The 17547-nt window shown below is 37.6% G+C and overlaps 1 protein-coding gene across 2 annotated transcripts in view; it reads right to left on the minus strand.

Moving 5' to 3' along the window:
• The window catches only part of LOC129355427 (fibroblast growth factor 14-like), a 50266-nt gene that overhangs the window by 12176 nt on the left and 20543 nt on the right, over nucleotides 1–17547 (minus strand). For both annotated transcript variants that reach the window (XM_055025005.1, XM_055025006.1), the window contains exons 2-3: nucleotides 10805–10915; nucleotides 5820–5923 (exon numbers count right to left, since the gene is read on the minus strand). In XM_055025005.1, coding sequence (XP_054880980.1) covers nucleotides 5820–5923; nucleotides 10805–10915 — 215 coding nt within the window. The remainder of the gene's footprint in view (nucleotides 1–5819; nucleotides 5924–10804; nucleotides 10916–17547) is intronic.

Consider the following 17547-nt stretch of genomic DNA (forward strand, 5'->3'; position numbering starts at 1 on the left):
AGAAGAAACGCCAAAGAACAGGCTGGGATTCTTCAGGAGACATATTGACATATTTTTTTCCTTCCTCTGTCCAATACCAGAACAACCTGCTTATTCATTTCAATTTAGACTTCTTTCCAGTAGATTCAGTAGATTTCATTTTGTGCCTTCTCCTCTTTATCTCGAGGTTTGGTTTGTTTTGAACATGATTTATGTGAACCATGGAAGTTTTTTATCAACAATATATTCACCCAAACCTTCCAGCAAGACAATCAACTCATATAATAAGAACAAGAATTAGAGTTAACCATGAAGATGTGAAATGAAAACCACAAACAACAGAGACGTAGTACAGATGTAGTTATAAAAGAATATCATTCAAATTAAATTATACATGAAGTCTTACATTTTGTGAGTGTTTATGTCAATAATTTATCATTCAATACCAGAAATTGGTCGATCTGCATCAGTTAAGTACATGGCAATAAAATAATGTGTCTCCAGGTGCAACCTGTATGTACATGTGAACAAAATGTCTGCAACAAACTGTGCATCCACATGAACTAAATAAAAATAAACAGCATGCCCAGAAATGTCCAAATTGAAAATGTTGCACTATTTATGATTCAAAAAACTGAACATTGGCTACTTTAATAATCTACAATATTTTCTCTATGTAAATTATTTTTTCAGTTTGAAGATGATGAATTTTTTGAAGTTTTTTTTTTGCAATAAAGAAATTATTTAATTCTACTAAATTACTGAACGATACATCCTATAGTAATAACCTCTATCTGAACTTGTTTTTTTGTAAAACTGTCTTGTTTCAAGGAGAATCTCCACAGGATTTTAATTCTTGGAATTTATGAAGAAGATTTTCAAGTCAATCAATAAAAGCTTCTATTCTGCCAAATAAAATCAAGTTAAAAGCAAGCTGTAATTATATATTATCATATTTTCAAGGTTCACTTGTAACTGTGAAGTCATGTACACTCAGGCCTTTTATAAAATACTCATTTGTAGCAGGGATTCATAACAGCTAAAGCTGATTCTTTCCTTGATATATATGTATATATATATATTAAGGATTAAGTATATTAAGGATTAAGATTAAGAGCATCGACAGGTGCAAAGTAACTAATTTATTCTGTAGTTACTAGAAAATATACGCGTTTGTCATGACTCGCATGTTCTACCATCTATTCTCTGCACCACTTCTCCCTCCTTTTATCTGCTTGGATGTAGACGTTCCTGGGTCTCGATCTGTCTGCGTGCCGCACGGTCTGTGTTATGAATGGAGATGCACACCTACGTACACAGACATGCGGCTGACACACACCGCTTGATTTGTACAGAGCACACACCTCCGTGTTTGCCGAAAACATCCTGTTCTAAGGAAACATGCTGCGGTCCAGACAGATTGGAGCTGTGTGAAAAAATGAAATGACAGGACTACAGCGTTCAAAATGGTACCAAATCATTTGATAGTAATCAAATTTGAGTAAAATTTATGTTAAAATGTACGTAAAAAAGAAAACAGCTCTTAACAGATCTTGAGTTTAAGATGGATTTTCACAAAAGGTAACTTTGTGTTCTTCAGCTACAAAGAAGAGGCTGGTCATACTTAAAGAGCAGCAACATGAAGATGAAGTAGATTAATTTAAATAGCCTAAAGTACAAATCCATTTCCATTTCTCATGCTGGGGGTAGACGGTCAGCAAAACTTCAGTTTGAAAAAAACATAAGCTGTAATTGAGCCTCAATAATTATGCAGACAGTGCACACCACATTTGTATATTTGCATAGTGTAGGCTACAAAACAAATTTAACCTCAACAAACACAATATGTGTGAAAATGTGTTGAAAAATATGGAAAATTTCCATGATGTCCCTTTTAAAAAACATCTTTATTTCACTTTCATGTGTGGGAGCTGATATGCTTTCTGAATACATAAAGGTGCATAGAAATGTTTGGAAAAATTTAATAAATAAATATTTTTATTGAGATATTTAACACATTTAATTAATCTTTTTTATTACAATTACAAGTTTTATTGTGTTTTCTAAACAAGGCTCAGGTATACTACTGTGCATTGCTGATTTTATTTGCACATGTTGCAGGAGATGCACACCAACTTTGTTAATAAACTCAATTTCCTCTTTCACCTTTCTTCTCACATGCTCCCACCTAACACCCAGGGACACACAGTCGTCTCCCTTCGTCTCATATACACACGGTCCCAGACTCATCAGCACTTCTTTTTCCCCACTTTGACCAGCATGCTTCATAATTATCACATAGCAGCTCATTGCACACAGCGCCATCTGTTACTCGAACACATGCGATCCCGACGCAGCAACAAGATGCTGCCAGATGCCGTGGATTTTGAGTTGAAAAGACCAAGCATGCGTGGCCAAATCTGCAGCAACTGTTTTAAATAGAGGGGATAATGAATTAGCCCTAAAGGAGTATTAATCTACTTCCATGAAGCAACATTCTTTTGCAAAAACATTATCTGATTATAAGTACTCTGCGTTTAAGCTGGAAGACATTTTACCTATTTTATGCCAAAATGAGAAATCATCTGTAGCCCAAAGCATATTTTACATTATTCTGTGGCTCCGAGGATAATGCTGAAATATATTGATGACTGAGAAAGTGACAGAGCCTTGATACACCGGAGAAGATGTGCTGAAGTGGTTGAACACCATGAACTTCAAGCCAAACTTTCAGGATTGACTGTGACACATTTATGAAGAGACTGGATGGGGTTGAATTAACTGGGAACCACAGCTGCACAATACATTGTGAAAAGATCGCCATCGCAACATCACTGTTTATCCCAGATTGTTTGGAGTGGAAGAATTGTCGGAGAATATATTCCAAATGCTATGAACTTGCATTTTTCATGCTGAGATTATATTCAGCCAGCTGGATAGAGTCCCTTACGCTGGATTGCATGTTTGTTGCATAAAAATAAATTTTTATTTGAAGTGACTTGTAAATTTAAATAAAGCCCCTCAAGCTTTTTTAAAGTGCTGGAAATTAAGATGTTTTATTTTTTATTAGGGCCAACTTTCTCGCAACAGTTTCTTACAATAGAGACAGTGAGGACCGCACAAAGTATTTATTATTTTTGCTTTTTTTAAAATGTATTTCATAGTAAGTAGGACCACATCTGGTGACTTTCACTCGTAAAAAGACTTTTTGACATGTTTATGGATGAACATGTCATACTTTTTCAAAGGAGCGACCCAAATACTACTCTTATTACCATTTTCAAATTTTTACAATTCCATGACTTATAAAAAAAAATCAGTTTAATTAAAATATTGCATTCTTAGTTCATTGCTATGCAGACAAAAACAGTTAACATAATTTAACAATCTAAATTGTTTTGACCTGGGGATACTTGTGACTCAGCAATTCTGATTCTTAATTGAATTGAGGTCTGGACTTTGACTAGGACATTATAACGGAAGAGCATCCTTTGACCAGACCATTCTATTGTAGCTCTGGTTCTCTCTTGAGGGTCAATGTCCTGCTGGGAGCCTTCTGCTGCCGCAACAATTTTCAGAACTATTTCCAAAGAAAATTTAGGGAATTATGTTCACTTCACAAGTTTAACTTTTAATGTATAAAAACCAACAAAATCTATTGAGGTGTTACAGTAAAAAAAAAAAAAGCTACGAAAGCTTCAAGAGCTATGAATGCATTGCAGCATGTTCTGAATACATGCTGCAATGCATGTTTTTCTCCCTTAAATTCTGACAAAATGGATGAAGTTAACGATCACTGAAAGCATAAAACACGAACCAGCTGCTGGGACAAAAAGAACAGAAAACAGAAAGAAAATGTGCTGACTTCTGCTAGGAGACACCCTGCTTTGTAATATTTGTGCCGCCCCATCTCTTACATTTTACAGAAAAGACCTGACTCCTTGTTTCTCCAAAGTTAAAGGCACCGCGGCCTGATCCATATCGACATCCTGTCACCTCCACCATGCCTCGATCGGACAGAGGAAAAACTAACCCAATTTGTGTCCAGTAAACAAGCAGTTCACTTCATATGAAGTATAAAAAGTCAACAGAAGAGCTGCAGTTCATTCAAGGAGGCGCCCTCGTAACGTTTAATGAGCATTTCTCCAGCCTGGCCACGCCATCCTTACCTGCCAGGACCTACGGAGCAGCAAATTAAACATCAAGCCGTGCTGACATCAGGATGAATTAGACCTGCCGTTGATGATTTATACATTCGTTATCATGGAGCTACCAGGACCACAGTCCTCGAGCTGGAACGCGATCAAACGTTCTCACTTTTCCTCTCCATGTGCAGCTTTGGAGGGGACTTCTGCTGTGTGAACGGAGGGACTCCCCCTCTTCAATTATTTACAGGAAGCCCTCATGCATCTGTGACTTTCAGCGACAGGCTGAGAAAGCCCAGCAGAGCAGCGCAGAGCGCCGTTAGTCCTCTTCCCAATTACTATTTTCTCTTCCTCTCATCCCTTTACAAACAATGTTTCCTCCTCTCAATCCTTCCTGGTTCTTGTCCAACTCCCTCATCTGTTTACACGGTTTTCTTTTCCTCTTTCAAATCTCTTCTAAAACAGTTTTTACCCTGTTTTTCCCCCTTTCTCATATACAAACCTGTTCCCTCTTTGTACCTTTGTTCCTCTCAGCTGTCATGTTCGTTTCCCTCATTTAACCTCTTCCCCTCCCGCCCGCTTCCATTCCCTCGTTCCCTCAATCATCTACCCTCTCATCTCATCACCTCTAGTCCCCTCTTGTCATCTTCCCCCCAAAAAAGAAAAGAAGGGGGAGGAAGGAGGGATGAAGCAGGAAGTAAGGGACATCGGTGGATGAGTGTGAACTCCTTCTGAAGAGTCAGCATGGAAATAATTCATATTCTGCTCCATCTTACCCACATCGCAGCTCCTGTACCTCACCTTCCCTCTGTTCTTTGCTGCTCTGCTTGCTTTTCACCTCCTCCTCTATTTCTCTGTCAAACCTCGTCTTTCGTACTGTTCTCCCCATCTCCTCACAGTAATTTTGCTTTTGATTTTACCATTTTCACATCTGCTGGCATTTGCTGAGATGCTTCTGGCAAGGACACTGAAACACATCGCTGTCAAATTCACTCAAAATTAAGGAATATTTGTCATTTAGGCAGATTGACTGACTCAGTGATATATTTTTTGTTGCTGTTTTTCTGATTATTAACGTCAAGTAAGGTCTTGACTGTTGTTTCCTAATTTCTCTTTAATTTTCTAAAGTCTAAAGTTTTATACACGTTTTTACCAGGATGCCAGTAAATGTGGAAGGTGCTGAAGTAATGTCATTTTAACAACTTATATTATTTTTTCAGAATATTTGGATACAACATTTTGTAAACTAATCAATTTGTTTCAACCTTTCTAAACCCTTATTTAGTAAACTCAATAAGTTCATTTGAATTAAAAAAAAACAAGACTATAGAAAACTTTTCTGTCCTATTTAGCTTTGGCGCATGGCCTGAACAATATTAACATTCAATAAGTCACATCCCTCCTTTGGAAGCTCAGGTTGTTTCCAAAAGTCGTCTCCCGCCAATGATCACAGCTGAAGTCAACAGATGCATCATCTCCACGCCCCACTGGCCAATAACTCACCCTGGTGGATAAACCCAGGCAGATATTTCCATTTGTGTCTAATTAAAGTCCCAGAAGGGACTGCGGTACATCTAAAACCAAGAGGAACCAAACACGGTCCGCAGCAGGGCTGAAGACGACAGCTGTGGTGGCGGACGCCGTCCTTTAGCAGCGTCTGATAAACCTGTCTGCGTGTGTCGCTGGTGCGCTCACCGAGGAGTAAAGGTGACCCTCTCCGTTCATGGCGATGTAGAGACCGGTCTTCACTGATTGGATGGCCACGACTCTCAGACCCACAGGAATTAGGTTGAAGAGAGCTGAGGACAAACAACACAAGAGGAATTAAAATGGAAACAGTTTTCTAGATGTATTAATGAATGTTGTTTCATTTTAAATAGTGCTGTCAATCGATTAAAAAATATGTAATCTGATTAATCACACGCTCACACTGTGGTTAATCAAAATAGTTGACTTTGAAACCCTGAAATGTAAAAATGCATGTTTTCAAACAGTGTTTAAGAAAATGTTTTTCTGTCTCAAACCAAACATCTCAGTTTTCCAGGTTTTCATATTCAGGATGAAGTCATTTTGTTTCAAATGTAATTTAGAAACTTTAAATTGGTTGTTCTTGGTTTTACCCAGAAGTCCATTGTGGTATGTTTTTAAGAATAGTTTTGGTGCTTCAGGCCTTTATTTGTCAGTAATCAGGCAGGAAGTGGATCGAGAGAACGATGGTGAGCGACTTGTGGCTAAGGAACCGAGGACAGGAGTCGAACTCGCATCGAGTTTTATATCTTCTGAATAGGGTATCCACTCTAATCTTGATGTTTTTTAAACTAAAACTTGCCATCGAGCACATCAGTCTGACTCTCCTCACTCGTCTTTTCACTTGCGTTTGAAAGAACATGTAATGCCAAGACCATATAATGCCCTGCTTTGAAGTTACCCTCTGCGGTATAGAGGCTTTTAGTTCAAAATAGAATAGGTAATGCTATTAATCTGCATTAAGTAATATTAATACGTTAAACTTTTTATATTAAACACATGCAGCCCTAATTTCAAAAGAACATGAATAAATTAGACAGTTTGAGACTTCGCTTAACAGTCTCAACTAAAACAGGACGGAGGTTTTCTGATTGGTACAAAAATAAAAGGGAGATGCTTAGCAACATCCAATCATGAAAACATTCAGTTTTAAATGACAAAAATTGACTTTTTAAAAAAAATAACAATAGAAACAAAGGAGCTTTCCAGCTGATGAAAAAGTCAGGATTGGTTGTACAATCGTTGGGTTAAAATTATTTCTCTTTTCTTTTATGTCTGGCTCATCTTAAGCCCAGTTCTGCTGGACTTAGAGGTCTGTTTTGTGTCATTGTCATGTTTCAGGGCCTAGTTCTGTTTCAGCTTTTATTTATTTATGTTTTTCTACAGATGGTCTCACATTTTAACCCTCTGATATCCAGTAAAATTTATGTTCATGTAAAAAAAAAAAACCTGGTTTTTGCTTCCATGCTCATCTCCCATGAAAGTTAAACTCATGCAGTCTTGTTTAAGATGTGCAGGCATGAATGTTCGTATCAACAGCAGAAAGAGTCTGCTTAGCATCTTGTGATGATATTTTAGGGTTTTTGAACTCTTCATATAGCCTGTTCAAGTATTCTTTCAGGGTGAAATTGCTTGAACAGCCACAGGTGGCCATGTTGGAAGTTGTTTTCAGCACTTTTTAAATCCTTCATCAGAGCCCTAAGCTGCTTTAATCTTCTCTCTGAAGGCCTCGGAGAGCTCTCTGGGTCTGTTCGCTCTCACTTCAACAGTTGGAGGACTACACTAAATATCTCAGGTTAAAACTGAGCAATCTTTCATATTCACTTATTATATCTTTCTTTTTTAACAGAGATATGTTTGAAGCGTTACAACAGCAGCTTTGGAAATAAAAAAAGAGAAACCAGCTGGTCAGAATCTCTATTTTTCTGATCATTGAACGCATCATGCTTGTAAATGTGTGAAAATATTAATATAAAGCTGTTAAAAACAAAGTCAGGGGGAGAATGCAATAAGGTGTTTGTGCACGCTGCTACTTAAAGAGAGTTACAGTTTAGAAGAAAACAGGAAGGCTACTCTGGAATCAAAGCGAGGATGGAGTGTTTCTACGATTGAGTTTTCAACCTCTGCGACAGAAACGCTGGTAGACTTTTGAAAATCTCAGAGTCAATTTAAGAGTCTATGCAAAATACATACAGAGACCCAATAATGCTAATTACTCTAATTACTAAAATGAGATGCAAGACACAGTTTAAAACCCCATTTTTTATTCTGAATGCTATTAATAATTCTTGCTGTTGAAAGGTCAAAACTTGGATAAGTGCATCTCGTCATTCATGGAGACAGTTTGTTCATCTGTTCCTGGTACTTCAGTGCATTGATGGAACATCGTCCCAAATGAAAACCATTGTCTTCTGGGTTTCGGAGTTGAGTTAGAGTCCATCTTGAGTCTGAAAAGGTCCAACTTGCTCATCTTTAAAAACACCAGCACATTCCAGTAAGCCAGTAATGTCTAAGTCGAAGTAGAGCACTTATATCATCAGTCTGTAACACCTTTAAAAAATTTGTTTGCAGGTATTTCTTGGTCCAGTTTTGCACAAGCAGCATACTTCAGCTTATGTGGAAACCCTAATATCCTCTCTAAAAGTGAGACTGCACAACAGACAAGGTGCTGAAATTAGGGAAAATGTTTCAAAGTAAATTGTGGGGACAGTTTAACTCTTCTGCTTTGTTTACACACAGCGATCCAGCGAGGGAAGTTTTATCCTCCACCGCATTTCTTGGACATTGTGTACTTTGTTCAGAAGAGGTATTTATTTTCAGAGATTTTCTACATCGGTCTGACAAGATGAGGTGCTGAGATTCCTTTTAGCAGAAAATCTTTGAGACACAGTATTAAAACTGACATTAAAACATTGTAATTTAGCTGTCTGTTCAGCTGACAGACTGAAAGAAGAGAAACGTTCAGCATTTAAGACACAAAAACATACAAAACAATGACGGGCAACTGGAGAAGGAGCAATTTTTGTTCTAAAGAGCTAAAACAACAGGATCTTTCTTCTGTTCTAGTCGACTGCTGTTCGTTGCAGTAAGTAGCTTTTAGTGCCAAAATCTTATTTTGCTGGCATTTATGCAAAAATAAAGAAGCATTATTGATCTGATTTATAGAAACTAAACGCAAACTTCCCCTCGTCATTTCTTTACAAGTCAATTAGAAATATGCATCTATGCATAATGGGGTGAAAAGAGATTAAAAGCTGGTAATGTTAAATTTTATAAATTGGAGGGTTTTCTTCTCTTCATTTTGAGCTAGAGGATTTTTAATATTTGGAAATCATAAAACTACATTTAAGACACTTTTTTGAAAATATGAATGTATTAATCTTTTCCATCAGCTATGCCAATACATTTTGATTTCACGCAAAAAATACGAATATATCCAAATAAGACAGAGTGTTAAAACAGAGAATGTGTTTGTTTTTCTTTGCAATCAAGGAATGATTACTGCTGCTGCTCTCAGTCAAAGTTCTGAGAAAATAACGAGATCCGTTTTCAATGTTCGGACAAGATGGAAGAAAAATGATGGGTTATTTTTGGCATCATGTGAAGACTCCAGCAACAATAAAGGTACTAAGAAACCAACTTCACTAAAGACAATGAAAAAAAATGTTTTAAATGATTTTTCAGTACCTCATATTTTGCTAGGATTTAAAATTACAAAAAAATAAAAATAAAAATAAGTTGTCCTATTTGGATATGGAAAAAAAATTGTTTTAATTCAAAAGCAATATCTGGTTGTTGAATAAAATGTAATGCATAACCAAAACAATTGACATTGAGAGCCAGCGACCCATCAGATCCTTCCTGATATAATTAACATGCTGATTACAGTTGGAATGAAAAGTGTTTACTGTGTAGATTTCAAGAAATGCCACTATGAGCCATCATTTCTATAAATGTGAATTCACAGATCTGAAGAAAAACATCAAAATCCACCTGACATCAGGTGGATTTAAATAAACTTAAGACTTAATGAAAACAGGGAAATTCTAGGAATTCTGTTTAATTTAGACCCTTTGTAAAACGAAAAATGTACAAACTGGAGAGTAAAACTGATAAAGCTGTAGAGAGTCATCAGAATATAAACAGATGGACTGAAGACCTGATAGCAACACCAACGTGAGGATGACTCCTTGGACTTGTGAAGGTGATTTTCTCTAAGCTTCAGTAATGAAAATACTCCAAAAGCTGACTTCGTAAATTATCCATAACTCCTGACAACTGCATGTAGAAAAAAACTACGGAAACTACGGAACTAAAAAAACTACGGAAACAATTCTCTGAGCAATCACTTTAAATCATTCAGTAGCTAAAACTGAGCTATATCAATATTTACAAACATATTTTCAGTCCAGGCTCAAATGACTGACTGTGTATTTTGATCGTAAATTGTAACAGGGGCACCTTTAGCTTCAGCAGATCTCTTATTTGAAAGAAAAACCTCATTCACACCATTTGGTTTAATTTTCATCATATTTGATCAATTTGGAGAACTGTTCAAGTGTCACTGCTGATGAATTTCTGGGCCTTGAAAGAAAGATTTCACTTTTTATTCCAGCTTTTTTCAGTCTCCAAATACTTGCTCTAATTAAATCTGTTGTTCCCATGAAACACACATTCCTCTGCCTTATATTTTAGCACTCAACATTTACTCAGCTTTAATTTAGTGCACACTTTTGATTAGATTTTAAATTTTCTACTCACGCTCCAAAATATGTTTGGATAAATGTTACTGAGAGCTCAATCTGAGTCCGAAAACTAACCAATTTGAATAAACTTTGCCAACTGTAGCAATAAAATTGCCAGAATTATGCCAGATGCTTGCTAATAGCTTCAAAATGCTTTTGATCAAGGTGCAACTTGCTAACCAAGAGTCCATTGGATAATATGTGTATATTTAAGTCTGAATACATATTTTTAACTAAGTTTGGTTAAGTAAATTCAAACTTGGATAAAAAAAAAAACTCATTGCAGCTTCTGGTTTGATCATTCAGCCTGAAAAGAAAATAATGACTCAAACCAATCGGTAAAAAGCCAAAGTTAATAAAAATTTGTGTCCAAGATCAGACGAATGTGTGTTAATTGTGTGTACTGACAGGAGTTGGTGCTGTCATCTTTGGTCCCGTCCAGACTTCCATCCTGGCCCATCTGGAGATAGAAGCCTTGCCTGCAGAACAACCTGGTCACTATGCCCTTCAGTTGTGGTTCTGCATGCAGAGAAACACAAACGAAACAACAGATACTGTTATTCACATTTCAAAAGAGTTTGAACCAACTTCAGCAGGACCTGGGTTTTAATGCACAATGTCATCCTGGAAGCACCATCGAGGGCACCTTTGTGATAAAACACCTTTTTAAAGCAGCACAATGTGACCACATGCAACCTCCTGCATCCTGAGGGATTTCCTTTGGAAAGTCTAGTCAAGCACATCCAATCCATTACAGGATTCCTGGACTAATCCGTCCTTTGTGGTCATTGTTCCACTTGAATAACATTGATAAATTATTTCTGAAGCTTTGATGCGAAAGTGCAGCCTCGCAGCAGTTTTGTACATAGCCAGCAGGACTTGTGATTGTACAGTGTATTGATCGACAGGCGCAGGTATCTGTTCCTTCATCGCAGAATGTGAACGTGTGCAGAAAAAAGGAGAAATGGGACAACTTGAAATTCTTAATCCCTCTTTCCTCAATGTGAGAACTTTTCAGTGTTCAAGGAAGAATTTGTGAAATTAAAAAGTGCGGTGTGAGTAAAATGTGTGTCTGTGAGCTAATTAAATTAAGTGGAACAGTAAAGCATTGGGGTTTAACCTCATCTGCACTGAAATTATAGTCAGATTTATATCAGAAGAAAGTGATTAACAGTGTAGAAACCATGAAAACAGTGAAAAGTGAGACTCAAACCATTTTTAGAGGACAAAAGAAGAGAAAACTGCAGCTGCCAGAGAGTCAATGTAAAGGGCACCTTGAATAAATCTCTGAGATATAATCAATTTTAGTAATGTAGCCGCGTCTGTTGAGACATCCTCAGAATCAGGATGGATGAGAAAAGACACATTTCACATTTTAGGAGATCCCAAAATGGTGAAATCCAGATTTATAATGATAGACAGTAAGGAGAAAATGCAATCTCTGATTTGTAAGCTTCTAATAAGATTTTTTTTAATCAGCAGGTTTTAGATCCTTGTCTGATTTACTGTGATCTGAGTCATCTTGATCTGAGTCATTGATAGGATTTTACCGTCCGGCATGTATAAGCAAAACAAAGCAACACCAAATGGAAAAGACGTACACTGGTCACCTAATATGGCCGCTCACCCAGATGCATGTGACCACGCCCGTGGTCTCCTCGTGAACCCCACCATCAGTGACTCTGCAGATATAACGAGTGTGGGAATCCCCTTTGAGTGTGCAAGAGACACAAGGTGAATCATTGACGGTACACCCTCCAATGCACAGAGACAGAACAGAGCTGCGATTGACCCACTTTTTTTTTTCTTTCAGGAGGGGCGCGAGCCGAGCGTGAGGGGTGTTTTCCGTCTTTGAGGGATCCATCTTGTGCAGCAGCAGGAGGAGAGAGGAGCAGTGATGCTCAAAACCAGCACTTCCACTGCAATTCCCAGCAGAGGCTGCTTGGCGTGGAGCATGGTGAAGTCAATTAAAAAAATATGATCCAGCCAAGATGAATAGTCGATTCATCCAGTAAATGCACATTAAAAATACTCATCTTTTTTTTTTTTACCTGTTTTTATTTATGAATTATACCAAATCCTTGATACTTCCATCTTACCATCAAGAAAGAAGAACAACAGCAATGGCACAAGGACAGATGGAGGGAAGGAAAGAGAAAGAGGAGGGTCAGAAGGATGCAAGAGGGAGGATGAGGAAGGGCAAAACAGAAGGACACAGTGGAGAGAGAAAAGAAATATGCATCAAACTACAAACACACATGGAAAAAGAATGGATGACATAAAAGGAAGAAAAACATAAGGGCAAAGGAACAAAGAAAAGAATAAGAAGAAAGACTGAAGAATAGGCACACGGACAGGAGAGAGGAAAGAGAAAAGGGAGAGAAGGAAGGAAAGTACACAAGAAAAAGGAAGGACGGAAGGAAAAAAAAGTGGCATGGAAAAAAAGACCAAAAATGACACATGGAAGAAAGGAATGCTCAGAGAAATGATAAAAGGAAGGAAAAAAGAATCACCACAAAGAAAGAGACCAGGAAGGATAACAGGGAGGAAGGAGATAAGGAAGAAAGGAAAGAAGGAAAAGCACAAGGGGAGGAAGGATAGAACATGAGGAAGGAGAAAAGATGGACACGAACAAGGACAAAACATTTAAATAAATGAGAAGGTCAATTGTATTTAAACACTACATTAAAAAAAATGTTTAACAAAGTGCTTCAAAGCATGAAAACAATCTGCCAAATGAAATTAATTAAATTAAATAGGATAAAACCAAAATTAATGACATGATCAAACTAAAAGTGAACTCAAGTAAAGACGGTAAATTTTCAGGCAGGATTTATCAAACGATTACAGAACAAATATTAAGAGTATTAACAGATTCCCTCTGTTCTTCAGTCGCAGTGCATTTCTGCAGTTATATGGTTCAAACAATTTAGTTAAATCCATTTTTAACTTTCAAGGCAAGTCCAAGGAATAACAAAAATAAATGAAATCAACAAGAAGATGTTCAGGCAGCCAGTGAAAATCTGGCTTCCTTTTATGCCTTCTGATATCTGTTAGAAAATTTGCTCCAGCAAAACCAACGATGGTTTTCAAGGTCTTTTTTGCTAAATAATTTGTTTAGCAAACTGATGTAAATGAGTAAAACTGCTCTCAAAAGCTGTTACTTGCCTCCTACTAATAATAATTATCTAAAACATATTTTCACACTTTTCCAGATCTATAAAATTCACTATTGTCTTGTTACATAATGAATCATCAATGACATTATTAGGAGGAATCAAAAAGGATATTTCTGTTTCAGAGACACACCTCGCTCACCCTCTAGCTCTGTTTAGATCCTTGGGTTTTGTGATAAAGATTAGTATGAGCATGTTTCAGGCTTGTTGTTGTGACTCAGCCAACAGAAATGTTCAAGGCTACAGAGTTTCAATAACAATAACAAAAAGAAAAAAGACATTTTCTTAAAGTTGGTTTGACGTCTTGGTTTGTGGCTCACAGCGTAGTGGCCTCTCTCCGCTGAATATTAAACTCAATACATGGCAACAATATTTTTTCTCTCGGTGCCAAGCTGGACAGCAAATAAAACTTACAAATAAACCTGAAATGGCTGCGAATCCATTTATGCAGACAATGATTAAAACACCAGTGGAAGACCAAGTAGTGTGTAATTGTCTTGTTTTGTGATTTTATCACATTTATTTATTTAACAAAAATTGATTAGACCCTAGTTGGTAGTGACTTTAGTTGCAAACAAGAGTTGGAAATTTAAATTGAAAATATAGCTGGTAACTTAAATTACCAACTGGATTGAGCTGAACTCTGGCAACTTAAAATATTTTGTTTTATAACTGAATCTTGATTCTCCAAATGTTCCTCCCTCGCCTGTTTCAGGAAGCAGCTTCCTCACTAATGTTCTCTAACAAACCTCTGAAGCTGTCACAGAGCCGCTGGACTTATACTGAGATTAAATTACACGAGGGTCAAACCATTATCCACTTTTTCTTCCACTTCACAACTAAGTGGTGTTTGTTTTCACAAAGGAGACGAAATTCTAAAACGTTTCAGCCGCGTAGATATTTTTCCAACGCTCTTTTCAGGAGTCCGCAATAGTGCATGTAATGAGAACATAAATGTTGCACACAATCCTCACACTAAATAAGAAAGCAATAACTTAGAGCAACAGCTCTAAAAGCTTATTGACCTTATGCACTCCTAATTACAGCAGGGCAGTGATGAAAGGTAATGAAAGCCCCTGATACACACATCTAATTTTGTTTTGATTACACCTCTTCTCTGTTTTCCAGTGGTCACTTTTTATCTCCTCATTTCAGGGCTAATGAAGCTACCTAGGAGGTCTCATTAACACTTGCAGAGATATATTTGACTTGCCGCAGCTGTGCTGCCCAGCAGATGACAACCTGGGCTGCAGTTTTCACAGCTCACAGTGTTCCTGGCAGACCTCCCGCTTCCACATACAGGATCTGACATTAATATTCAGACTGATTCTTTGTTCTTTACTCGCAGGATGTTATGAAATAAATGCTATAAGATAGTTAAAAACTATATTCCCAAAGGAATAGTTAAAGAATATTTTTAATGCAATTTGATTTCATGTTTATTGGTTATTTATTTAGGAAAATAAACGGATATAGTGGTAGGCACTCTTCTGCTAATGGAGAAACTGATATTTAAATTAATGTTTTCCCATTTTGCTAACTTTGAAAACATTTAGCACACTTAGCTTCCCCTAACTCTAGATAGATCCTGCTGGATTTATATGAATTCATTTGAACATATATATGCTACCATGTTTTTTTATATATATATATTTTTTTTTCCTCCTTTTGTTAGATCAGTTCAGTAGGATAACACATATGAATATGAAAATGAATTGATAATCTCAGGTAGCGTAAATGTGGGTCTTTACACACACGCATCCATTCAACCACCTGCTTGTCCGTTTGGTCAGAATCAGACCCACACTTCCTGAGTAACCAAGGTGAGATTCCCACTCTTCCCAGTATCCACCGGTGTCCCTTTATTTGTTACTAGGGAAATTCCCATCCTCATGTTGCCATGGGAACAGTCTTGTGATTCCAGACTGTTCCAGAGAAAGGGTATTCCCCCATCCACACGCTCACACACTGACACATACACGCACGTGGATTTGCTCCCACATTGCCCATCTTTTGGAGACAATGTGATCTGATTGAATCAGTCAGCCAATCAAGGCTGCCACGCGGATTTGACATATTGCATTGTCTGTTAATTCGTCAACACGCGGCACTAAACGCCGTACAGAGCGGCGCCTCATACAAGCGAGGCATTAAAGATCGCCACGCACGCAGCATCTTGACAAACGAAAAAGCACCCGAGTGAGGAATTCATGTGCAGCACCCATTTTATCCTCATTTACCTCAGCTCGATAAGTGATTACAGACACACACTGAGACGTAAACGGCAGATCTGGAATGATGAACCTGAACTAATGCCAAGAAAAGATAATGATCGAATTCCTTGCAGGTCTGCAAACATTCTTTATGCTTTCATATGATATTCCATATCATGAGACTTTCATAGGAAAAACACCAGTGTCAGTTATTGATTATGCTTATTGAGCAATTGCATCAAGCTCGAGGAAAGGGAACGCCCTGTCCAGACAGCCTGTCACAGACCTGACTCTCCCTGGGTTACATTAATCACCAGCATCGTCTTTAATGTGAAGCAACTTGGTTTGGCTCTCCAGTCGAGTCATTTTTATTTTGAGCGATTCTCTTTTTTCCACCTGGAGTCAAGTTTCCGTTGCAGCATAAAACCAGAGAGGAAGAGCTGTCTCTTAACTTAGCCTTTGACTCATGTTCTTCCAGAGAAATGCGCAGGTGAACGGGGTCAGCAGGGAGACACAGGCGGCCCTTTACATGTCCTGACTAAATACCAGGTCAGGCTTCAGCACGCTGGATGGTTTGCTGGTTCAGAAAACATTTCCTTCTCCATCAAATGCTTCTGAGGCCATTTTTGTGGGGTTTTTCCCCCTCAAATTTTCCTATTTATTTCAACGCAGAGATTTTTCTGTACTTTTCATCTCTGAAGCAAGTTCTTGTTTCAGCACATTATCAATTCCGCCTTCACAGACTCCACAGATTTTTTACAATCACAGCTATGAGCAAAAAGCTGCAGAACCAGAAGAACTGTTAACCTCAAGACTCTTCGATAACAAACACAAATATGGATTGGATTTATTGCAGCAAAACCTGTTTTAAATGATCTTTCCACTCTAAGAACGAGCATAAAATTACTCATAAAATACTTGGCGGGAATATTAAAAATAAATTATTTTGTTTGAATGCAGCAACAATCTTGTATGTGCATTATCCAGTAGACTACAAATTTGCACATAATAGTGAAGTGAAATCTTAAAAGTGTGGTTTGCATTCATTTTCAACACCCTTCTCTATGGTACTCTTAAGAAAAGCCAATGCAATGTGTTGCAAGCATTCTTGAAAGAAGTCCTGCTTGCTGTTGCAGGAAACACAAACATGCAAATAAGGGCTCTGGTCTATACTGACTGGCATGCATGCGACATGGTGGGGGTGGAATCATGCTGTGGTGGTTTATTTTTTTTTCCCACAATAGGAATTAAAACTAAAGGTTGATGGGGGTAAAAAAAATATGCAAAAAAAAAAAAAAAAATCATTCATCACAGATCTACAACAGGATGGTTAAAGTTCGAGCATTTGGCCCAGTCAAAGTCCAGACTTAAATCCAATTGAGGACAAGTGGAAGGACTCCAGTCCATCTGAGTTGACATGAGTCATTTTCCAAAGAAGAATGAGCGGAAAATCCCAGAAGTGTTGCAGCTGTAACTGCAGCAGAAAGTGTCTCTTCAAAGCACTGACTCAGGGGGTTGAGAAAGGCACACTTTACCGTTCAGACTTCTGTTTGATAGAATTTTGAAAACCGCAGATTATTTCCCTCCCACTTCACAATTACGCACTTCATTTTGTTATGGAATCACCTAAAATCCCTATAATATAATAAAGTTTCCGATTGCAAAGTGAGAAAAAAAATCCAGGGAGGAAGAATACTTTGACAAGACGACACAGGTTTGTGTTTTTTGTTGCTCAACCCAGACACAATGTGAGAGCATTTGT

Source organism: Poeciliopsis prolifica, unplaced genomic scaffold (genome assembly GCF_027474105.1).
Source record: "Poeciliopsis prolifica strain line A6 unplaced genomic scaffold, Auburn_PproV2 SCAFFOLD134, whole genome shotgun sequence".
NCBI classification, from domain to species: domain Eukaryota; kingdom Metazoa; phylum Chordata; class Actinopteri; order Cyprinodontiformes; family Poeciliidae; genus Poeciliopsis; species Poeciliopsis prolifica.